The 25582-nt window shown below is 47.4% G+C and overlaps 1 protein-coding gene across 1 annotated transcript in view; it reads right to left on the bottom strand.

Moving 5' to 3' along the window:
* Window positions 1–25582, bottom strand: part of ECT2L (epithelial cell transforming 2 like) — a 2055529-nt gene that overhangs the window by 1360192 nt on the left and 669755 nt on the right. The window contains exon 10 of the mRNA XM_069608104.1: window positions 3428–3556. Coding sequence (XP_069464205.1) covers window positions 3428–3556 — 129 coding nt within the window. The remainder of the gene's footprint in view (window positions 1–3427; window positions 3557–25582) is intronic.

The following is a 25582-nucleotide window of genomic DNA, read 5'->3' as shown; positions in this document are numbered from 1 at the left end:
AGGTGCTGATCATCGAAAAGACAACAAAGCCGACTAGAAGATCACACTGGTTTATGAACTCAGAGAAACTGGAAACCGTGGAAAGCCTCACTTATCTGGTGGTCAAAATTTCCTGCGGCAGCATAGAAATCACTATGCAGGAGCACCTTTTTTGCAAAACAAAAACACCTGCAGCTTAAGCTGTGATTTTGGAAAGAAAGTTTGGTAAATTCTCCCTATTACCAGTGATAAACGTTTTCAAAGCGAAAGCTATACCGGCAATAACTTACGGTGCAGAGGCTATGCCTCAACTTCCATATACACTCTGGATAAAACTTGAAGGCCTATTTTGGCGCTACATCATGAAACTACCAATCTTGACCCCCAGGGCTGTTATCAGACGGGAACTGTGTTTGTCATCAATGAAATCTTTAGTCTAGAGGAACAGTGTGCTTTTCCTGGGAAAAATCTTAAGAAAGCCAAGACCAAAAATACTCGACATTATCTATAAAGAAATGACCAGTGGAAAAAGCCAGATGATGACAGCCTCGTCAAAAAGTCGTCTAGACCTGGAGAAAAAAATTGGAAGCTCCCAATGAGATCTTGAATACACCCCGTATAAAGTCAAGGAAAAACTGAAAATTTGGGACTCGATTGCGACATTAGACAAAGCAAAGGAGGACAAATCTACCGCACACTTGACAATGATATACGCAAATTGTGGACGAGGTCCGAATGTACCTAAAAAAGTTTCCTGGCAGAGCACTTTGTACAACCTTCTTAAGAGCACGCTTGAACGTTCTGAAAACGAACAAAGTCCTATTCTTCCGTAAACAATCCAAGAGCAACACATGTCCCTACTGCAAAAAGACAAACTACATCGAGACAGTGTGACATCTCCTCTTACTATGTCCAGCGACTGCAAATCATAAACACCTTACACTAAATGAATAATCATGGTGGAACTGGATGATGAATGGAGACAACACATCCCTGACCATAGCTACAGCTAAATTCCTACAGAGTCTGGACCTCGGAGGAAAAGTTAAAACCACAACCTCATATGAATAAAACCCACAAGATGGATTGAAAAGGCATAATCACGATGCACACTGTCGTCCTATTTGTGAAAATTGTCTAGTTACAATTAAACACAAAAAAAAAGAAATAGGCCATCAAGAGTCTACATTTTCTTTTTGATATCCAAGTTTATTTAGGTACATACAGTACATACTCTGTCTCATAATGATCAGGCCTAACCTCCATGTGATTCACAGAATGGCACACTGATCGATGGGCATCCGCATACAGATGTATGCTTGGTATCAAGACATTGGTGGGGGCATGTTGTAGGCATCGCATTCGGGCCATCAGGTCTTGGCATTGCGGCACCTGGAAGCCGCAGACTACTTTTCCCAGACATCCCTGGGACTGCGTGGCTATGCACATGCAGCCAGCAGCTGCGTGCATTCAGCAGTGCATATTTAAGCCACCGCACACCCGTGCCAGGTGCGGAATGAGAATCACGGCACGGGTGGGTGCGGCGCTGGAGCTAAGCAGAGGGCCTGATTAGGCACAGCGAGCACGGGAAGGGAGAACGAGGATCCGGGTCATACGGCGGTGACACAGGGAAGCTCTGGTATTCTTCTGCGGTCTACTACTTCGTCCGGGCAGCCTCACGCGGCTCCCGACTTGAGCCAAGTACTTGTGCCACATTTTTGACCAATGTATTCTTTTGGCTATAAGTTTGCAACATGTTGTTTGTTTTGTCCCCTCATGCCACACTTTGACTGTTAGGCCATGAGTCATGTGAATCATGTGGGGAGATTTCCCAGTTATATGTTCAATTACACTTGCTATGTCCATTTAATGTTGCTCACCATCATGTGCCGATCATGTTTTGTGCTTAGACCAGCTGTTGTTGGTTACTCAGGTTGAAGGGTGAACGAATGTTAATCTCTGAATACCTGTTCATGACTCCATCTATGAATACATGTTTTGATGTCAAGGGAAGGTTCAGGGGGGGGGAGTGCTAGTTCAAGTTCATGTTTCATCCAGGTTAGGGAGCAAACAGGTGGGTCAGGTTCAATGAATATGTATTGCATGGTATCAAGGTGCTCTTTTTCCTAATTTCCCCCCTACCCATCCAATCTTGCTACCCTAAACCTCTTTCCGGTGTCCCTAACTCCCCCTTCCTATCCACAACCTCTCCCTAATCCCTCTTCCGCAATTGGCTGCCACGTGGTTACGTATAACTCAAACATCAGGAACCCGTGCCAATCACGGTGGGAGGGTCGATCCCATTCGGCTTCTGTGGTCCGGGAGAGGGCGCCGATGCTCTCCCTCTTATGGCGTTGACACTTGGAGTAAATGCTAACTTTGCAAAAGTAAATATATTCTTATCTCTACTCAATTATGTAAATGGCCTTTATCAAGAGGACACAAATGCTTTTTACACAACTCTGGAATATGCCTTTATGCATTTTCTTTGTAAACCGATCCCTTAGCTCAAAACGATGAGCATTACCACCCATCAATGGAGAAGTCACCTATGATAATGTTTAGTTGATTTCATGCTGGCGTGTATATGGAGAGCCTGTGGGGTATTATCTGTTTATAAAGATTACTCATCTCCTAATGACTTAAGGGAAAGGTCATCTCCTAATGACTTAAGGGAAAGGTGCATTTGAGAGTGCATCCAATGGAAGCTCTACCACTAGCTTCTGAACCATTCATATGTAAACCGTGTCTCTAACAGTAGGTATAGGTATATGGGCAATCCAAACGAAAATCAATTTTGACATTTGGGAATGATCAATAACCGCCTCTGCAGCCAAATGCTGGGCGCATGATAGGTCAGCGCCTATTTTAATGTACTTAATGCGCATGAACTAGTACACTTCCATAACACAAACCATGGAACAAACCAACTCCAGAAGATACCCAACAGAGGGACCGTAAAATGTTTGTGCAAGGAATACTAAAATTACCTCAATAAGCATTGGGGAATGCATTAGGAGCATACAAAGTTTAGTCCGGTCTAGAATACTTTACAATTTCCTTACCATTATGAAGAAGTTGAAATTGTACACAAAATCCACTGTACCCATAAAAGGTTATACTTGTACTTTATACTATTGTGTTTCTCGACAGTTATCATTAATATTAAATGTTTTAATCCAGCATTTCCAAGCATCCTGCAGAGTGTTGCATAAGATGTACGTGTTACATCTTTACTCTCCCTTTGGTATAGAGCACTCAAAGCTTCCCCCAAACTGTCAAATGCCCTTTGATGAACTAGTACGTGTGTGATATTTTTTTGTAACCTGCTGATATCCTCCTGGTTTCCGTCTGATTGATGCACACTGGGAGGGTTGGAACCTCTGGGATTCATCTTCTCTCTGTTGAACTGTAAAATACCAGAGATGCTCAAATGAGTGTTACTAACCTGATGCTGCGAGAGGAACAAACAGATGGATCTGACCCTCCTCCTCCTGAGACACCACACAACCTCCCAGCTTCTCCCAAAATTCTCGCACTTCAGGGCTCAAAACACTTGAGACACCTATTCTGCACCCTAAGAAAACAACCAAAGAAACCATTTCAATTAGAAAAATCATTCATTTTTATTTCACAAAATAAACTTTGAAAACGAACAAAAAATCATCCTGCATCACTTACCATCCATACACAGCCAAGAGGCATTTCCCCAAGATTCATTTCAAATACTACAAATAGAAGCTGAACAGCACAAGGCCAGATCAGTGGCCTTTAACAGATACATACTAACTAGCACATTTATTGACTTGCTTGGATTCACAGAAATAATTACTGAATCATAATATGCAAATTATAAAAAATTGCATTATACACTAAAACAGAGACATCAGACAAAATGGCCGCCAGGTAGCTAGTGGGGAACGAAGCTCCTGATCAAGGTAAGGAAAATCCATTGCATAATTTGATTCCATCCGGATCGCCTTCTAAATTCAGTAAACAGTCTGCTGCAGGTATTTGAATGGCCTTATTTGGGTACTGTGACTTTTTTTTGCAGCTTCCAGATAGTTTAACATTTAGGCATCAATGGCCAGGGGGATCGGCCATGTCCATCGCTTTGTTGCCTTGGTTCATTGAGGTCTCTCATGCTCGTCCGCCATGGTGCAAGCACAGGTTTGCAGTGTTTGTTTTATAGCTGTTCCCTCCTAATGCAAAGTCCTTGTTTAGTGTTATAGTTATACATGTATATGTTTGTCTATGTAGTGTGCCATTGTTTAACTGTGTATTCTAGATTGTATTAAGGTGTATCAGACCTTTTCACTGGACTGACTATTGGGGTAGATGGTGGGGGGAGGGAGTGCTACTGCAGTGTTAATTAAGGATTAACGACTGTAGAAGCATGGGCGTAATTATAGGGGGGACAGGGGGTTTTGCCCCCCCCCCCAACTTCTGTGGCATGCCTTTTTGTCCCCCCCAACATTTGGAGGGAGGGCAGGGGGGCTGCAATCATCAATTATGTAATTGGACAGCGCAAGCCCAGCTGGGGTGCCCAGCAAGGCTTGCGCTGTCTCATTACATAATGCTGAGATGCCTGGCAGCCGCGCTGCAACACATTCAGGGCTGGGATGCCCTGCGTGGCTCAGTCCCTCGCCATGACTGGCCTGACTCAAAGTCAGCAGCCATGGTGCTGAACTGTGTGTAGCAGGACCTGGCGCCTGTGCTGCCACGCTAGCAGCAGCACTTCCAGGGGCTGCAGCGCAGAGAATTGCTTTCCGGCTTTGTATTCGTGCAACACACAGACAGGAACTAGGAAGCTCATTCAGCTTGCTGGTTTCTGTCTGGAGGTGCATGAGTGCAAAGAGGTTAGGTCGGTGTAAAATGAGGTGTGGCCCGGGCGGCATTTGAAATTGAATTTTTTTTAATTGGGTTTGTGTATGTTGGTTGGGGGGCTGGGATGCGGATGGACACTAGTGAGGGACGTGTCACATTTGGACAATGTGAGCAGAGCTCAGAGTACACATTAAGGCCCCAGGTATGAAGACACACTAACAATAACAAACATATTCTCTGGTGCGAGCCACAGCTCTGCAACGCCTCTGCAACGCCTCTCAAATGAGTCTTGCCACTTTTCAAATGCTACTAAAGCACCACCATCCTAATTTCAAAAAGAAGTTGGTGAAATGTGCGCCCAAGTAGAGTGGAAACAGTCAAGCTGAGAAAACCTGTGACCCAAAACTGTCGTACTCTACAAATTCTGTGAAATTAATTTGAGTGCTATATGCATTCCAAACATCTTTTGTTAAGCAGTTTTTCCTCTAGGTGCGCAGAAGGAACCATATGGGATTTTGTGTTAAAAGCACACTTTTAGGATCCCTGTATAACTTTTCCCCCTGCCGCTAAAATTAATCTTCACCAAACTGGCAAAAAGTATTTCAAGTTTTGCAGACAATTTTTCTGGACGGTTAGGTGCAATTAGTAAAAATGGGTGTCATGATTCAGGTTACAGGCCACCAAAAACTGCTTCACTTACCAAACTAAGCAGGGGAGTTTCCAGAATTGTAAGAGATGGCATTTTAACACACAACAACTAAAGTAAAACCGCAGGATCATTCCAGATGCAGGAAACTCATTTATTAGAGCTCTGTCCCAGCCCTCTGAGGCAAAATAAATGCAAACTTCCTAATTATTATATGGATTGCACCAACAGAAGTGACTTCACAGAAAAGGACATTGCCAGGCGCATCATCAGTCCTTGATACTTGGAAGCACCATGGAAGTGACTTTAGAATAAGTGGCCATGAATAAGCCAAGTGACAAATAACTTTGTAGTGCAAATTGCACTTTTGTGATATGTGGAGCCACTCTATAGTCATTAGACTTTTCCATTATAATACCATGATACATTAACATAAGCTTTGAAGTGATTGAGTCACTTTCAGAGCTGCAGATAATGCACAATGTGATTAAATGATTTGCTAAGGAGCACATACTTGGTTTAATGGTGAAAGTGGGATGTGGATAATTTAAGCAACCGTGCACATATTTCCATGCTTAGTTGATATAGATATTTATTAAGGTTTTGCTTTACATTTCATGTGCTTATTTATTCATATAATACATATAACATAATTATTTATAGCAATGCATTGGAAGCAAACCACATTACATAATAAACTAGTCTTTCATAGTAAACTAACCATACACTATATACATTGTCATAGAAATATGTCGAGCAATGGGAGTATGGCTTTAGTTTCATTCTCTCCATTCTTCATGAAAAGTCACAATAGCATCATGTAGATTAATGTGAGCCTAACAAATCCCCCTTGGGTTTTAAAGCATTAGTCATTATTTCATAACCCATGCACCCTTCTCACTTCTGATCACTCCCTCCCATTCACTTTTCTGAAGGGACAAAAGTCCCTGCTAATAGTACCCCGCCCCCCACCCTCCCATCAGTGCCTAATCGCTCACATTGTAATGCTCTGTTGATATAGAGCAACATGGGGACCCTCTGCTGCCCGGAACTCCTTGGGACATTGTCCTGCCAGCAGGACACCTTTACAATTCGGAACGGGTTAGGTGTCTTGCTGCCAGGACAATGAGCATGCTGAGCAGGAATTGCTCAGCACACATTGTCCTGCCAGCGACACCTTTGCCGTTGGACACCATCTTTGATGTGCCGAACAGGAGAGGTGTCCCAATGACAAATGTCCCGGTCTGGCTCCAGAAAAGATCCATGGGGGCAGCTTCCCCCTAGCCGCCCCCGCCTCTCTCACTTGGTACTCCACTGCTTGGAGCCATTTGAACACAGGAAAACATACCTTAATTTTAATCTGTCAGAATCTTGTAGGAAAAATCTATCAGCACATACAAATATAAGGTGCTGTCGAGAATCCAAGTTTGGAGATATATGGCATTCAAAAATTGATACCAAGTATACTTGGTCACCCACTGCACTACATTAACCAATGGCTTCTGCCTTTGAATGAAAGGAAAAAATCAAGGGAATTGCTGACATTCCACTGAATATGTTCCTTTCGGCTATGGCTTTATAGTTCAACTAGGACAAGTCAACGTAGCCCTAAATTTCAGGGATCAGGGGTTGATAAAGTCTGGTCTGTTCAATGAACGTTGCGCCACTGTTTCCATGTGTTGTTGTATATGTACATATAAAGGTTGTGCACACACAGTGCATGTCAATGGAGGTGCTGGGTGCATTTGTGTCTGAGTGAGAGTGTATGCAAGCATATGTGTGTTGACTTATGTCTGAATGAATGATAAATAATGCATTGTTTGTATGTTCTATTCAAATTAAGTTTGTGAATGTTATTTTGTGTCACTGTGTGCATGGCAGCCCGGCTGGAGAAGTGTGAGGGCCCAATTGATTTTTAAGGATAGGCTACCAGTCTTATGGAAGTTATAAAAGAGCGTCAGCAATGGACTCTTGTGGTGTAGTAGTCTAGGTGTTTGACCGAGGTACAAAATCATGGCAAAATCGACCATAGTAATTTTTGCTGCGAATACGTTTTTACCTTGGTACAAAAAAACAAACCCACGTCCCCCCAAATCGCCAGTACACCCATAAACCCCCTACTTACTTTTTCTCCATCCGCCGCTGTCCTGTACCCTGCAGTGTCCGATCCATCCGCAGGTCGGATCTGATGCTGCAGGGTGCCTTTTTCTTCTTTCTTTTTGTTGGGTCCCCTACCACCAATGCTGAACAAGTGGGGGACCCCCCTCCGTAACCGCCAAAGTAAAAAATACTGAACATGAGGGGCGGGGGCCACCTCCGCAACCCCAGCTTTTCGTGTTCGGTATCTTCAGCTTCGAACTAATCGTGGTGACCGAATTTAGTCAAATCTATCATTCAACACAATTGTATCGAACAATTTGGCCAAAACGATCCCTAAGAGCCAGCATCTGCCGTCGCTCCACCCCACCCCTGTCCCCCCCCAACATTTTCAGCAAAGTTACTCCACTGCGTAGAAGACTGGCTAACGTATGGCATATATAGCCTGTGTTTTCGCAGGGTGCACAAACCTTGTCTCCTGCTCCTGCTCTGTGCAGGCAAGGCTGGGGACTATGCTCTACAGGGTTCTTGCTTCTCCCTGCCCGTGGACCTGGTGACGGTGGTTCATTGGACAGCAGAGGCGATGGCCTGGAGAGAACGGGAGCGTGTTTTCATCTGCTGCTTCTTGAGCATCGCACTTAAGAGCCCTGGTCTCCAGGAACTGGACCAATCAATAAGTGAAGGGGCTTGCAGAGTGTCGAAGGGTTGTGGGGGGGCTCTTGGCCCTCGTCGATTAATCTTATTGGGGCTAGTGTTTATACCATTTATTTTATACTAAATGGCTAATGTGGTGATTGTCGGCGCGAGCAGTGGTGCTGCTCTGAACCGGAGGTCACACAGTTCCAATCACTGAGCAGTGCGTGAACAGACAGAGGCCCACGCAGTAAAGACTGGTCTCAACTTCGTCTTTAATGTAAACTGAGGCTTCCTGCCTCTTAATGTCATTTCCCCAACTCGCCCCCTCCCTAACCCTGCCTCTAACATAACGAGGTCAAACACACACAATGTGACACCTTCTCCCTTCTTGAACAACTATCAACCCATTACTTCAATAAGTCTTACAGGTTTAAACTTGGCCCGGACTGGCTGCCCTTCTCGTGGCAGAGCCGACTGCGTCTGGAGGTGCTGGGCTCCACTTCCCTCCACTCTTCATCAGACGCCTCTCCGTCACCTAAGTGGGGATCATCCAGCTCTCCCATGAACCAGTCGTCTGTGGGCACATTCCACAGAACATCACACTTTCCAGTATTTAAAGTGTGACACATTTCGTGTGATTTCCTGTCCGTCATTGTCTTCTGCGGTAATCATGGTGCCCTTCACTTGCGTGACAGTAAGGGGTCTTGGTGCGAACCTGGAGTCCTCATTCCAGCGGTGTATCTGCATACCACCACTCGGTCCCCTATTTCGGAAGTGCTTTCTTGTGCATCCCTCCTCACATCTGCCATCACTTTCATCTTCATCTTCTCTCGCAAGTCCTAATCCCTGAGCTCTTGGTCAGATGGTGTCGACAACTCTGTAACCGCACCTTAGGGTAGTAGAGTCCTTAGTCTATGACCAAACATGAGGCCCGCTGGACACCTTCCCATGATGCTTTGGGGCGTGTGGCAGTAGTCTCTCAGTAGTTGGTATAGGATCTGTTCAAAGGGTTTGTTGGACACATGGACGACTTGCAATGCCCTCTCATATTCCCCATGAAGCGTTCAACCATGCTGTTGGCATGTGGTCAGAGGGGGCGTGATCTTCCGATGCCTGAACCCCATATATTGTGCAAAGTTGGCAAAATCCAGGCTGGTAAACGGTGACCATTATCTGACTTGATGATTTTTGGGATGCCATATGCTGTCATTATGCGGTCCGGGGCTGGTATGACTTCCAACGCCGCTGTGGATGACAATCTGCAACTCTAGGAATCTCGAGCATTCGTCCATTACCACCACTGCATAGGTGCACTCGGAGTGGGCCGAAGAAGTCGATCGCCAGCTCTTCCCAGACACCCTACAGCAGCAGGTACATTTGTAGGGGATTTAGTCGCTGAGCCGGTTACACTGCACAGGAGATTGCACAGTTCTTCAGTTTTTCTTCAACCTGCTTATCCAGGCCTGGGAACCCTATTTTTTGTCAGAGCACCTGTTGAACCAGGTGGCGAAGAGGTCCACCTGCGGATGACCCCATCTGTTGAAGATCACCTGAAGGACCTGATCGTTCAATTGCCATTCGTAACTGTCCGCCCCCACCCTGCTGAGCCTGTTCGCCTCCAGGTTCGACTCGCCCGGGAGGTGGATTGCTGTCAGGTGAATGTCGTTCGCCAGGGCCCATTACCAGATGCTGACCGCCAGGGTGCATAGCGGAGGGGACCTGGTGCCACCCTGCTTGTTGAGGTAGTACATGCTGGTGGAGTTGTCTGTCTGTATGAGGATCGTTTTGCCGCTGATGGACGGCAGGAAGGCCTTGAGAGCCAGCCGGATGGCCTTCAGTTCCAGCCAATTGATATGGGCCTCCTGCTCCTGAATGGACCAAATTCTGTCGAACCTTTGGTTGTCCAGGTTAGCTAACCAGCCCTCCAAGGACAAATCCGTGGTGATGGTAACATGCAGTGCTGGTTGTCGGAAGGGCCTGCCTATCTTCAGATTGCAGTCGGTGCTCCACCAGACTAGGTCCTGTTGTAGGATGTGAGGAATGCTGACGAGTTCCGCCTGTGAGCCTTGCTCCCGATTCCATGAGGCTGCGAAGTGCAGCTGTAATCTCCTCATTTTGAGTCTTGTGTAGGATACTGCCAGAAGACATGCTGCCATAATACCCAGGATGTGTTGGTACCACCAGGCTGAGGTCACCCCTCTGCTGAGAAAGTGACTTTTGGCCTTCTTGATGGCTGCAATCTTGTCCTCTGATGGAAAGACTCTCTTGGATCTTGTATCCCAGATGAGGCCCAGGAACGTTCGACTCTGTCGGTTGCAGGTGAGACTTCTTGAGATTGATGGAGAATCCCAAGTCATGAAGTGTGTTCATGAGGGCAGAGGAGGAGTGATGGACCCCCTCTGGGGATCTCGACCCCGATGAGCCAGTAGTCTAGGTATGGATAGACATGGTGACCTTGTGCCCTGAGAAAGGCTGCCACTGCATTCATAAACCTGGTAAAGACCCTTGGAGCTGAGTTGAGGCCAAAAGGTAGAATCTTGTATTGGAAATGGAGGCCCATGTTCCTGAACCTTGGGAAGGACCGATAAGGTTGCCAAATCGGGACATGTAGGTAAGCGTCCTTCAGATCCAGGGAACACATCCATTAAGCGCTGGGGTAACCATCTTGAACTTTTGGAGGGCAAGGTTCAGGGTGGAAACGTCCAACACAACTCTCAGGCCAGCCTGGTTCTTCTTGTGTATGGCGAAAATCCTGGAGTAGAAACCCATGCCCCACTGTGAGGCTGGGACTTCTTCCACTGACTGGCTCTCTACTAGCAATCACATTTCCGCCAACAGAGTTGTTGTCCCAATCTGTGGGAGTGGAGGGGAGGGGAGGAGAGAGGAGAATGAGGGATTTGTAGGCGGTAGCCTGTGGAAACTACTGATAGGATCCAAAGGTCTGCGAACCTCGCACGCCAATTGTGTGCGTGGAGAGCAAGCCTAAGCCTGCCCTGCCCTGACCCCGCCCATGCCCCTCCTTCCCAAACCGAGACACGTGGATCTGGAGGGGAGTGTCATGCCTTCTTTTCCTCTGAGGCCGAGAAGGGGGACTGAAAGAAGCCCTTATTCCTCACCTTGTGCTGTTTGCACCGGTGTTGGCTCGGAGAGTGGTCCGGCTGCCTGGACCATCGTTCTTGGAAGCCCCAGATCCTGCCGAAGGCCCGACCCTTGTCAGAATGCAGGTGCGTTTGACTGAAAGTCTTGGGCGTGGACTTTGTAAGGATGGATAAGACTTTGCAGTTTGTGAATTATTTTTCTTATTAACTAGTTCCTCATCTGTGGAGGAATGAGAGTTCGCTACCCTCAAATGGAAGGTCCAATATGTGTTCCTGAACGTCCGGGTTGAGCTTAGTAGCCCGGAGCCCGGCCGTCCTTCTCATGTCTGTGGCGAATGCAGATGGCATGGCCTCAGGTGTCGATATGCGAGAATGTGAACTCCTTGATGTCCTGAGTCACCATCTTCGATTCAGTCAGCCCCACCTTGAAGCGTGCCTCACTGTGCACCGGAAGTTCCGGAAGGAAGTCTGCTATTTCCTGCCAAAGCTTCTGGTTAACGGCTGTGAGCATGGCATCTGGATTAGATTGAAGAAGGTGTAGCGAGACGCTGGAGTAGACTTTCTTTCCATACGCCTACAAGATCTTCTCCTCCTTGCCTAGCAAAGCTGAGGACGACGTGGGTGAGGAAGATTGCGGCTTCGAGTATATGGAAGCCAGGGCAATCACAGAAGAGTGTGGTAGAGGGTGTGCCGACAAAGTGTATCTCCCTCCAACTGCCTATACTGCACTTAATGGGGTTTCAGCCATCCCTTTTTGGCCAAGGCAACAACTTCCTTCTGCATTGGAATCCCCATTGGAGTTGCGGGGCATAAAGTGAGGACTTCGGCCAGGAACCCCGCCTCCAGTTGTTCCGCCTAACCTGCAAGTCGATAGTGGGTGATGAGGCTTGTGCGTACTCTGCCTAGATGGTTGCAGGAGTTACCTGCCTCGCAATGTAGAAGGAGAAGCTGTAGGCCACGTACCTGGTTGAGATCAGTCCCACCTGGACACTCGATCTCCTACCTGCTCCCCAAAAGGGGTCCGTGTCTGACGAGCAGCGATCTTGTCTGGCGCTGTGGCCATCTTATCGAGCTGCATGCCATGTGCCTGCGTTGTGGTGCCTGGGATCGGCCTCCTCCAGGACTCTTGGCGGTGGATTTTGAGACATATCCTGCACCTCAGGACCAGACCTGATAAGTGTAGAGCCCCCGGCTGAAGCGCCGGTAGTGCTGCATACAGCCGCCCCCCTCAGACATTTGACCGGTATTAGGACGTAGCCCCTCGGGTGGACTCCTACTCGAATGTTTCCTAGGAAAGGAATCGCCTTTGTGGGGTGCAATGGAAAAAAGCGGCCCTGCCTTGGCCTTGACTTGTGCTTGATGAAGTTCTTTAAGTCCTCTGGAAACAACTTCTCAAAGAGCGCCCTCTACCTTGCTATGCTAACCTGTTCTTGAGAGCTCGGGGTGTAAGCGCATTGCACGCAGTACAGCTGTCCCAGCTGTGGTCAGGGCCAAGGCAGCGGAGGCACAGATTGTGGGGGTTGGACATGGGGAAGAGCCCCTCACAGGCTGGACACCTGTTGAAGCCCAAGGACGTCGACATACGCCAGGGAGGAGTGTGGAGCCAGAGGACCGAGAGCTTGTTTAAAGATTAGAAGAAAAAGACAAAAAGAAAAAATCCAGGGGAAAAGCGCATAGAATTACAAGGCTGAAGTCAAACCCCAGAGCACTGATGAAAGCGGTCCGTTCCCGTCGACGTGGAAAAGAGGACTGAGGAGTGGCACCGGTGGGCGGAATCAGGGGAGCACAAGATCCCAGGGCCGCACACCTGCGCCTCTAAATTTAAAGGGGAAGAAGATTTTTTCTGGTGAAAAAGGGTCTGTCTCCCGTCCCTAGGAGGGACACCCATGCAGTATGGAGGAAAGGGAACGGGACGTAAGAGTAAGAGTAAAATCTGTTTAGCTACTTCCGTTGCGTTTTTCAGTTTTCATTGGACGATTTACTGTGCGATGATAGCCAGGGCCGCATCGGCTGCCAATTGCTGTTGGAGCATCCTTCATGTCACTGGGAATGGCTTCATCTGATGGATGACAGTGTAGATATGCATCTATGATCGAGTGTTCTGGTCGTAGGGTCTCCGTGGGATGACGGGAGAGGTACATCCCTATGCAACCGTTCCAAGAAAAGGTATATAAAGTATGTGTGCAAATAAGTGTCCAGTTTATTGAGAGAGTATAAACTATTTGTATGTGATTTACAAAGCCACATATATCATATCTTGTGAGATTCCTGTTAGTAAGTGATAAGTAATTTCAACATGATGTTATTCACTCCAGTTCATGGTAATATAACAAAAAGAGCAATTGCCAACTGCATGGCCAACAGTTTCACCCATTCGTCGTCTTGGAGCGCTTGCATAGGGATGTACTCAACCAAAAATCTAACTATTGTTAAAGTAACAAATGGTTCAGTTTTACCCATCCCTGCAATCTTCAGCATCAAGAACCTCCCCAAACGCAATCACTAGAAAACTAATTTTCAGAAGAGAATCAGAGCGGCTAAAAGGTCTGTCAACCAACCACGCCAATTCTTGATGGGAGAGGTAGTTGGCAGGGTTCTTGTCCTCCCCCCGGTCTATGGCAGATTGTGAATTTGTAGCCCTGGAGCCAGACACCACATCTCGCAATGCGTGGGGCCATTTCTGCTCCGTGGCCGACAGACTACAGCTGGCGTAGGACACAACTCTTCTGATGTGTGGGGTCTTTTTTTCGAATTGGGCCAACACTGTGCCAAGACCCACCGGGCTGGCATCAACAGTCACTTCCGTCTCCTTGTACAAGCTGAAATATTCCATATCAGTGGAGGATGCAATGTTCGCCCTAATAGTCTCGAAACTTGTTTCGCACTCAGGGGACCAGATGGACTCCTGTTTATCTCTAGTAAGCTCCCAGAGTGGGGCGCTCACCGTTGTATAGTTTTCCAGTTATAGGGATCAGTAGCTTTCAATACCTAGGAACAACCTCAGATCTGATACATTTGTCAGGCGCGGAACCACCTTTAGGACCGCAACTTTATCGTATCACTAGTCCTATAATAGAGGGTGGATCTGGAGGGGCATCTCGATCAGGGAGGTACATACAAGTTGGAGAGACATGAGACACCATAATGGGCACAGCTCCATGTCTCACTGGGACAGAGCCTGTAGGCTTGCTCTCCAGATCAGCATGGGGGCTGATCATCACCCTGCCCCTCCAACCACTGCCTACACTCCTGTGGGCGCATCTGCACTTTGCTAAACCATTCTCTTCATTGTTGAGATCAAAGCTCAATATGTGACAGGTCCCCCCCCACTCCCCTACCTTTTTTCTGCCATCTCCATGCTAACTCACACACCTATACTATCTTTCTACATGAAAAACAACACAGGGACCACTACAGGCCTCTCCCTAGAAACATTGTCTCTGGCATCCAACCTTCCCATTCATTGTAATAAGCATTACAATGGGCCTCCCCAATCATTGAGACATCACAGCTAACCTCCTTCTGAGAAGTGCACAACCGGGATTAATGCTATTCTCGGTCCGCTAGGACCCGAGACAAAAAGCCATCCCTCCTCCACCTAATTTAGATTCTCCTCCTCCCCTGCTTGATCACTGACCCTTCTCCATCACATGCTATACTGCTCTTTATCATGACCACAAGACCATTAAAGGCTCCCTCAGTACAAATGGTGGATGCATTGTACCCTATTGTAGTCATGTTTATATGCTATGCAGTGCTTATGTTTATTCTATCGATGCAGTGCTATGACTCAGACGTCTAAGCGCTAGATACTATTCCATATTAAGATCATGTTAACAAAATAGAAACAGAATACCTTAGATTTTACTCTGAAAGACCAGCAAGTGTGATAATTCACAAGGTGTTGTCACTTCTCCCCAACGGAGAGCCCTTCACCATGAGGCTAGGGAGGTGAGACTGCTACCCAATTGTCCCCGTAGGGCTGATTTAATGCGGGAGGACCTCAGGGGGAGGAACTCCCCCTCTGGCTACAAGGAAAATCACTGGGGGTACAGCCCATTAAACATGGTCACTCCCCAACATTCCCTAGTAATTCCCACTGTTCAGAACCATTTTATTGAAAATAAACCTATGCATTATTGTAACACAGGGGATAAAAACAAAGCCAAAAGTACTAGGACGAAGAAGAGCAAAGGAGACATGAAGGTCATTGACAGGGTTAGTACTGGTACGCGGTGGCCCTGAGGCGGCAAGAGGTTTAAGTCAGCAACAGAAACAAAGTACTTTTTTTTTTTAATAACTTTATTTTTGGTTTGCAAATCACATTACACTCACTGCAGTTTCCTATATACATGATAGGTATATATAATTTCACAATGATAACTCTTATTTCCCTTCAATTTCGCATATAAGGTGTGTACACAGTCATCCATGCATAGTATCAAATTACATTCAGGTGGTTGTTTAATAGGTTGTTTTGTGCGTTCGTTCGTTCATTCATTATCTGAGTTCTCAATGTCTGATGGGGCGTCGCCCAGGTATGCTCTGAACACTGTCCAAATATCTTTTGGTTGACATGGTGCAGGTACCATTTGTACATAGTTTTCTTCACAGTCATTCACGTAAGTCAAGGCTGTAAGGAATTGTTCTATGCTCGGGGCATGGCTGCTCTTCCATTTCTGCAGAATGCATTTATTTTTTTGCTACTGCACAGGTGACATTAAATAACCTCCTCGTTTTTTCTGGGACTTTTCTGATGTCGCCAAACAGGTATTTTGGAGGATCGAGGTGTGCAAGGATTTGTGTCATTTCCTCCAGCATGTTTGCCACCTCACGCCAGAAATCAGCTATCAGAGGATAGGCCCAATACATATGGAAAGAGTCCGCACAGGGAATATGACATTTCAGGCAGCTGTCAGACAGGGTGTTATGAAACTTTGCCATTTTTGCTGGAGTGAAGTGTAGTTTATTCAGGATCTTGAATTGTATTAATCTTAGGCCTGCGTTTAGTGAGACCTTCTTAGAAAGGAGGCAATATCTGGTCCATTTCCCGGGCTCAATTGTTATCCCCATGTCTTTTTCCCACAAAGTTTTGATGTTATTCAGTGATTTCGTGTGCGTTTGGACTATATTGTATAGTTTGGATACCCCGGTGCCCGCCTTTGAGTTTAGTGACTGGTAACATGTATGTTTGGGGGGTTCATCTGGAAATGTTGGCCACCGTTTCTTGAACGCCGTCTTCATGCTGTGGAATTGTAGAGTGACCAGTTGGTTCCTCCCTACCGTATCTGCGAAATCTTCTGGGGTGACAAATTTGCCATTTGGGAACATGGTTTTCATTTTAAGTTCATATTCTGGGACCCAATTTTTCTGTATGCCTATATCGTAGGTTGGTTTAATACCTGGGAAGTTCCAGACCGGAGCCTGAGAATCATAGGGGGTGTCTATGTGGAGGCGTTTGTTGATTGCGATCCATGCTGCTATTGTGCAAGAAGCTGGATCGAACTTTCAGTCGTCTTTGTGGGATTTTTTCAAATATTATGGATCTGAGGTCAGTTGGCCGGACCGAATGTCGTTTGATAGATATGTATGGTGTTCTATCTGAAGGGTCCTGCCAGTATTTAGCATATTGTGCCTGTGCCACGTAATAATACAACTCAAAGTCGGGGGCAGCAAAACCCCCCATTTCCTAGGGTTCAACCAGTTTATCCCATTTCATCCTGTTGGCTCCTCCGTTCCACACGAAAGAGGTAGCCATGGACCGGAGATTATCAAAGAATGGTTTGCCCGGCCATATGGGACCATTGCAAAAAATGTAAAGGAGCTTGGGGAGTACTGTCACCTTGAGCACTGCTATGCGGCCAGCGAGGGAAATGAGAAGTCTGGTCCAGATTTGAAGTTTGGAGTAGACCGTTTGTAGTCTGGATTCGTAGTTGTCAATATATAGAGAAGCCCTGTCTCGGGAGACCAGGAATCCCAGATATCTAATATAATCAGGGGCCCAAGATAGTCCATGTGTGTGTGTGTGGCAAACAGTAGCAAGTGTTAACGGGAAGATTTCAGATTTGGCCGTGTTAATTTTGTAGCCTGAGTGCGTGGTGAAGTCGTTTATCACTGCCAGTATGGGGGAATAGGTTCTTTTCTGGTTCCCGGATATACAGTAACGCATCGTCTGCATTTAGTGAGATGGCTTGGTATACACCGGCCATTTTTATACCCCTCAGTTCTTGATCGGCTCTAATTGCAGCCGCCACTGGTTCTATTGTAAGGGCAAAGAGGATGGGGAGAAGGGGCATCCCTGTCTGGTACCTCTGCGTAATGTGATATGGGTGGACAGGGCTCGATTAGTTGGCTTCGGGCGAGGAATAAAGGAGTTTAACACATCCTATCAGGTACGGGCTGAATCCAAATTTGTGTAGGACCTCGAACATATACAGCCATGAAACCGAGTCGAACGCTTTCTCAGCGTCTAGTGATATGGCTGCTGCTTGTGCATCCGGCTTTATCTGTGCCAGGATGCTATATAGCCTGCGTAAGTTAATGGCCGTGGATCTTGTTGGAATGAAACCACACTGATCGGGGTGTATTAGGATAGTCATTCTGGGCAACAGTCTAGTGGCGAGTACCTTCGTGTATATTTTGGCATCAGTGTTAATCAAAGACAGGGGGCGATAGGAGGAACGGTCATGTGGAGAGTGTCTGGGTTTCAGCAGCACAGTTATGACTGCGTCTGATATTGTGTCAGGAAGTGAGCCAGCGTCCATAGCTTCTTCCCATACAAGGATTAGTATTAGGGCGAGTATTGAGGAGTATGCCTTATACAGATCAGCATTCAAGCCATCAGGCCCCGGAGTTTTGCCCGCTGCTAAGGATTTTATCGCCTCAGCAATTTCGTCACTCATTATTTGCTGTTCGAGGGCCCAGTTGTCTTCTAAGGATAACCTGGGAGAGCGATCTTACTCAAATATGTCCTTATATCATCTTGTGTGCATATGTCGTGATTGGCATAGAGGTTGTTGTAATATTCTGCAAATTCAGTGTTTATTTCTTCCTCTCCATGTACTACTAGTCCCTCGTCTGTCAGGATGCTTGTGATCGGTGTGGGGTTGTATTCATTTTGTAATATGCGTGCCAGGTGATGTCCTGCTCTGTTTCCCTCCCCGTATCTGCGTGCCCTGCTGGGAGTGGCTATGTATTGTTGTTCCTTGATTGCCAAGTCGTTGAAAGTTTGGAGGCGTTTATTGATATCGGCCAGCGTGTGCTTGTCGTGAGTTGTACTATAGTCAGTCTCCAGTACTTTCAGTCGTGTTTCAGTATTGTTCAATTCGGTTCTGACTGATTTAAGGAGACCAGAGGTTTTGGACATCAGGTTGCCCCGTACCCACACCTTGAATATATCCCATATGGTTGCCCAACTGTCTACAGAGCCTTTGTTCAGTTGGAAGAATTCCTCCATCTCGATGTGTAGAGTGTCTACAACGGTCGGATCTTTTAAAATATTGGGGGGCATCTTCCATCGCTGTGCTGGGCGTTTGATGTCGGGGAACGATACTTCGAGCATGACCGGGGAATGGTCAGATGGTGCGCGGGCGGATTTCGCAGCGCCACGACCGAGCTGATCAGAGGGGACGAGATGAGCCAGTAATCTATTCTGGATTCAGAGTCATGGACTGAGGAGTAGAACGTGTATTGTCTTTCTGTTGGGTGGATCCCTCTCCAGGCATCGGTCAGGGTTAATTCTTCTTGGGCTTGACGTAGAACGCTGGCTGTCTTTGTGAGAGGTCTTGGTTTATTTGAGGACCTATCTAATGTGGTGTCAAGGATAGTGTTGAGATCCCCTCCCCATAAGACCCAAACGTCTGCGGTTGGGCCAATTTCATCAAGGAGATGGATGTAAAATTCTGGGTCGTCCAGATTTGGACCATATGTAATGACCAATATGAGTTTTTCATCTGCCACAGTGCCCCAGATCACGACATATCTACCCTGTTGGTCAATCTTGCCTTTACCGGTGACAAACCCCAGTGAAGGGTGTATTAACGTGATGACACCTCTATTCTGGGAGGAATATTCGATATAATGTCCATTATTGCCCCATTGTCGCAAGATACTCTCGCTGGTTCCTTTTAACGCATGAGTCTCTTGGAGCATGGTGACATGTGGATGGTGCCTGTTAACATACGCCCCTACTTTGCTGGCTTTCGCTCTGTTGTTTAACCCACAAATGTTCCAAGTAAGCATTTTAATTTTTAGTCCCGTGGGTGGCCTTGTTTTCTGCGCCATTTCCGTGAATCCCAGTAAAGTTTGGAAGGGTGGGTATTTTCATAAAGGAGAGCAGCGAGTGTATCAGTGAATGCACTTTTAGCGGTTAACAAATTAGTTAAACTCTTTGCCTGATGCCCAACTGGGGCCTTCTGAGGCAGTAACATTGTTCTTGAACAATAGAACAGTCCCGTGCTATCTGTGCCCACTCCCACCCACACTATCGAACCCAACTTGATGATGATCCCTTATTACTAACTTGTGGATATTCCCAAAGAGGGGGGCGAGTGCAGCAACTCCGCTTCGTAGTCGAGCGCATCTCATCCGGCTGCTTTCAGATTTGGGAAGTGGTGATGCTTCCTTTTTCTGCTTAATTTCCGTCATTTCAGGTCAAAGACAGGAGTCAGGTAGAATTGTAGTCGGCCAATGGGATTTTTGTTTTGGGCCTATACAGGCTGTTGTAGATCGTTCTGGTCTAGCTCCCGTCTCCCCGGTGGGAGGGGTATTGAGGCTTCCATATAGGCCAGGGCGCTGTAGGAGTTTCAAAGAAGTGCGCCCGTCCACCGTGCTGTATGCGCCGCTTTGCCGGAAAAAGAAGGGCGTAGGGGACCTGTCTCAGTCGCAGCTGGCGCTTGATGGTCTCATAGGATCTTGTTTGGGTTTGGACTCCTACAGAGAAGTCGGGGTATATATGGATGTTGTCATTGCCAAACCTCAGGGGTCCCTTCTCTCTTGCCAGCTTTAGGATGGCGTCTCTGTAATTCAGCAGCTTGACAATGACCGTACGGGGAGGAGCCCCCGGTTTAGGCAGCGGAGCGAGGGCGCGGTGTGCCCTTTCAACTAGGAATTGTGGTGAGAATGCATCTTCCCCTAAGAGGGATTTTAGGAGGTTTTCGATTTGGGATTCCATCTGCCCCTTGCAAAAGGCTTCCGAAAGGCCGACTATTCGGATGTTGTTCCGTCTAGATCTAGATTACAAATCATCGCATTTATCTCAGAGTTTATTAATTTCCCCTCTCAGGAGTGATATGTCATGAGTATTTTGTCGAGTTGAGTCTTCGTTTATGCCAATTCTGTTTTCGGCCTCTGTGATTCTGGCATTTTCCTTATCTACTCGGGCTTTGAGGGAGCCTATTGTTGAAACAATGTCATCGAGCTTGACATTTATTGCCAGGAACCCATTTTGGACAGTGGTTAATAGGTGATCAAATTTCGTGTCGTCCGCCGCCGAGGATGTGGCGGATGTTGGTGGAATCGGGGGTGTCTGTGTGCTCGTGAAGGAGTCCATAGGTCCCGTTTTTCTGCCTTTGGCCACGTTTTTTCCAGGCATTGTTAGAGTGATTGTGGCGCCTGTACCAAATAATTTGGTAAGGATGTTTGGTAAGGTAAGGTCGGGTAAGGTTGGGTGGGGATGTGGGTGCGTCCAGGACGCAGGTGGCCGACAGAGCGCCCGCGGGGCCGTCCGTCGTATTCGGAGGCGCGTGTTCTTTCAAGTTAGGCTGTGCGGATTATCTTAGTATGGCTGAGTAGCCGCAGGTTCAGAGTTGCCTGTGCCAGAGTAAGGGGCAGCCAGAGGGTGTTGACGAAGTTTGCCTGAGTCTATATCCAAGGTATAACGTCTTTGGGTCACGAGCAGAATGCTGGATGGCCTGTGTCCTCCCACGTTTTTGTGTGTTTTCCAGCGCTGTGTTATTACACGTTAGGTCTGTGCCAACCGTGCTTTCTGCCTTCGGATGTCTTTGCAGGTTGGGGCGCAGGCCAGCACTCAGTCAGGAGTACTGAGGGAAGAGTTGTTCCAGGCTCTGTGGTTTTCCGTCCAGGGTTATGTGGTCGGACCCCGCTAGAGGGTGCTAGTAGAAGTTATGCTGTGGGCTTGAGTGTGCCTGTGAATGTCCATCCACTTTCTTTAGCCCCTTTTTTGTTTATTTATGTTCCCCCAGCGTGTGGGGAGCCAGATGGCAATGGCCAGGAGTAAGGGGGAAAAGGGGCTTCTTCTTCCACCCCTCGGCGGCAATGATGGATGCGGCGCACCGCGTGGGTGTGTCTCTTCTCTGGTGCCGGGCCCCGGAGTCCGCCCGCGCCCAGACAATAAGTACACAGTCCGCCTCTATGAATGGCTTCCTCCCCTCTCTCCGTACCTGTCAGCGAGCCGACCCAGGATCGCCGGTATTAACAAGCAGCGCAGGCCGCCGGATCGACATCAGAGGTATGTCAATGCACGTGTCAGGGCCGCGGGCCACGCTCCGGCGCTCCGCCGACCATCCAATCCGTTCGGCCTGGGGTAGAGGAGGGGGCACCGCGGTCCGCTCTCCGCAGGTTCCCACAGGTCCCCGCAGCGGTGATGATTGTCATTTCCCTCCGCATTGTGAGTTGTTGGCGCTGTCCCAGTCACCAGCAGTGTGTCGCCGAGTGGGCGAGCCTCGGCCTCGGGTACAGAGGTGTCGTGGGAGAGTCTTGCTCCGCTCGCGGGCTGTGTGCACCGCAGGGCACCCAAAATGGGTCGGTCTCAGGATGTTTCGGAGTGTGGGTAGAGCACTGCTCCGCGTCTGCAGGCCGCCAGCTTCGCTCCGCCCACGATAGGACCGGATACATTCAGGAGCAGCGGCTCTCACGGAGCCCGGGAGCGGCACGGGACCCCCACCTTCATAGCAATTCCCGTTTCCAGGCGTAGGATGGCCGTTTTCATTCGTTCTTTCGCCCACAAGACGAGGATAGGCTCCGGGGACAATGCCGATGGTTTTCGTGGACCCAAGTGTTCTGGAAGCCGAGTATTTATTAGACAGGATTAATGCCAGAAAGGAGCTCAATACCTAAGCGGCCATCTTGTTTGCGCAACAGCGCCCCCCCCCAGAAACGAAGTACTTTTACAATCCACCAGGGTGGGTCTGGCAACATTGTATAAGTATAGATGATGGACTAACAAACCTGGCAAACCCAGCCGGCAGAGCCAACAGTTTCAAATGCTGTGGGCAGACCAAAGTCCGAGAAGAGCGGAGGACGTCGGCGAAACATGGAAGGAGTTCTCAGAGGGTCTTGCTGAAGCAGACCTGAACGTGAAGCATCATAGAAGTGCCGAACAGCTAACCAGAGTGAGGGGCCGCCGTGGTGCTGCAGAAACCCGAGAGAGAAGCCTTGTGCATCGGAGAGAAGAACACCAGTACGAGAACGTCCCAGTGCCATGCCGAAATCCCTCAGAAGGTAACAGAAGGTGCGAGAGTCCCAGGGGAGACACGGGGTGGAAGATGGATAGTTCAGGGACCCTGACACTTGAATATCCAGCATCCAAGGAGAGTTTCCTCGTTGCAGTGGCAACCATAAACCCACTGACCACCAGAGATGGGTCGGAGACCCCAAAAAGTACAAACTCTGCATCCGAGGAGAGATTCCTCCTCGCAGTGGCTACAATAAGCCCACTGATCAACACAGAAGTGTTGAAGACCCCAATTATTGGAAATCAAGCATCCGAGGAGATCTTCCTCACTGCAAGCCCAGTGACTGACAAAAAAGATTTGGTACTTTGCTAACACCAAAACAGTGACAAAGTGTATATCAAGCTGAAGATTGTGAGAGAGAATCTTTTTAAACACCAGGACAAGAGAGGCATTCTCCTGGAAAAGAGGCTAAATCTCTTGGAACACACTCTAAAGACGGCTGAGGAAGGGAGTCTGCACCCCTGGACTTGTTGTGAACTGTGCCAAACAATACCAGGAGAACGGGAGTCATTTTCCTGGTCCCGAACTGGGAGTTGTGCTAGAGGCGACAGGGAAAGGGAGTCATTCACCCCTGGTTCTATTGGAAACTGTATAGATCTACAGCAGGAGAACAGAGCCATATCCTGGGCGTGGGATTGTATAAAGGCTGTGCAAAACCTGAAAGCCAGGGGAAGGAAGCCTTTTCCCCTGACATTTTTGTTGCAAGAGAGCATTCTTTTGAACACTATCCGGGCACCAGGAGAAGGGAGACACTTCTGCTCGAGGAGGAACTTTGTTAGATTATCCTTTAATTGCTGTGTGAGGGATAGAAGTACATTGTAACGCAGGACAGTGGAGTTTTGTTTTGACAGACATCCTGATGGACCCTTTAGTATTAGTTTTGAGGCAGGAAAACCCCTCTTAGAAGATAGGGATAGTGAGGGCCTTTTTTATGCACAAATAAAAGTCTATACAACCACCACCGCCACCCCACCTTTGCGTCAGCTTCCTTCTTCAACACCCTTGCACAAGGCAGATGGCGGAGTGAGCTATCACTACATCAACATATAAAAGACAGCTGTACCAAACTTTGGCAAATTCATTTATGCGGTAACTTTAACAAATGGGGTGCATAGGGGTGCATTAGCACCATGCTCAATATATTCAAGTTTTAGCAGTCGCGGACCTGCACCCCACACTTATTTACTGCTACATTGAAAATGCCTCAACATTCATATATTTCAGTTTAACTCATTTAACATTACACAGCATTTAAAATTTTTGGCCTTGGACCTATTTTTTATTTTAGACTTTAAATGTATGATGTACGAGTGATATGCTGTTGTATTGGATTTAATTATTTTATGTAACCCTAAATTGCATTACCTGGTACCTAAAGCCTGTCGTTAAATGGGACTTTCTACCCATTTGTTGCTGTTTATTTCAGAACTTGTTTTTCACAACTGCAGAATTTTGTGGAGCTGGGTGCCTTACACGTTTTCTGTACTAAATGTATGTACACATGGTGTTCAGCCAGAAAAGCCAGTAATGTATTCTCTGGGATACGAACTTACTTATATGATGATCAATGAAGCCTGGTTCTAATAATATGACCACAATATGTACAGGGGCACCTCCTTCTCAGTACAAGCACCCACAATTTGGAACTCACGCTCTGTAGACATCCGCCGCATAGAGGACCACCTCACCTTCAGGAAAGCACTCAAAATAGCTCTTCCCCCTCTGCCCCTTGGATACCTAACCTGAGCCATTTGCCCAGCATGCCAAACCATCCCCTCATCCACCTCAATCCAGCCTCCAAATCTCGGTGCCTCAAGTGCTCCTCTCACAACCTGCAGAACCCATCCATCTGCCTTCCTACTTATCCATTTCAGACCTGGGCATTTGACAAGAGCTAGCGAATGACACTGAAAGAAATCAGGATCTCTCAGCATAACCCATTCTAGCCTCTCCCAGTGCCCACCTGTTACCTGAATTTAAAGAAAACTAGGCTCTCTCAACTCAATCTATTGTATCACCTCACTGAGCCCTCTTGTTCTGGAATTTATGAAAGAAGGTTCTCCTTAACATTAGCAGCTCTATCCTCCCCCCCCAATGGAACCTCTGGAATCTAAAGCCTTTACGCTACTTGTCACTCCCTAGATCACACTGTAGGCACTCAGCCCATCCCTCAAGTTCCCCTACCCTGCCAAGCAAAATGGACTAGGCAGTTAGAGCTCTCCCATGCAGGGAAATGGACACCCCTGGGATTCACGCGGGTGGGTGATCAAGTGGCGGTAGCGAGTGGTTTCTCTTTAGGGGACTGGGTACTACTGGAGAGGATCAATGGCACGGATGACAAGCTCAATATTTTTACATAGGTGTCCGTGCATTATCATCACCACGCCTGAATCCAACATAGTACTTTTAACTCAACAAAAAGAGATGGTAGAGACAAGAGAACTTACGCTGGTGGCATCTATGTCTTATCTTACAATTGAGCATGCAATTTTGCATGGCGACTGCATGTTAGCCATTGAGGTATGCGTCCTGCATATAACGTACAGCAGAGCCCTCAACTGTAGACAGTTGCCCTAGGGATTGACAGGGTACTACATCACCCTAGCCTTCTCTTGTGCAGCCACCCATAGAATGCAGCAAGAGTCCCATGAAAAATGTGGTCCAGCTGTCACATTCTTCCTTAAACATTTGCAATATGCGCTGCATGACTAAAAACATTTGCTTTAACTTAGTCATCTCTGCTCATCACCGATATGGCAATTAATGTTCGCACACATTATATTGCTCCTTTTGTTTACGTGTCTGGTCAGACTACGGTCTTCCGA

The sequence above is a fragment of the Ambystoma mexicanum genome, chromosome 4q, assembly GCF_040938575.1.
Source record: "Ambystoma mexicanum isolate Mex_15411 chromosome 4q, UKY_AmexF1_1, whole genome shotgun sequence".
Taxonomy (NCBI): Eukaryota; Metazoa; Chordata; class Amphibia; order Caudata; family Ambystomatidae; genus Ambystoma; species Ambystoma mexicanum.
This window is presented reverse-complemented; position numbering and strand designations above follow the sequence as displayed.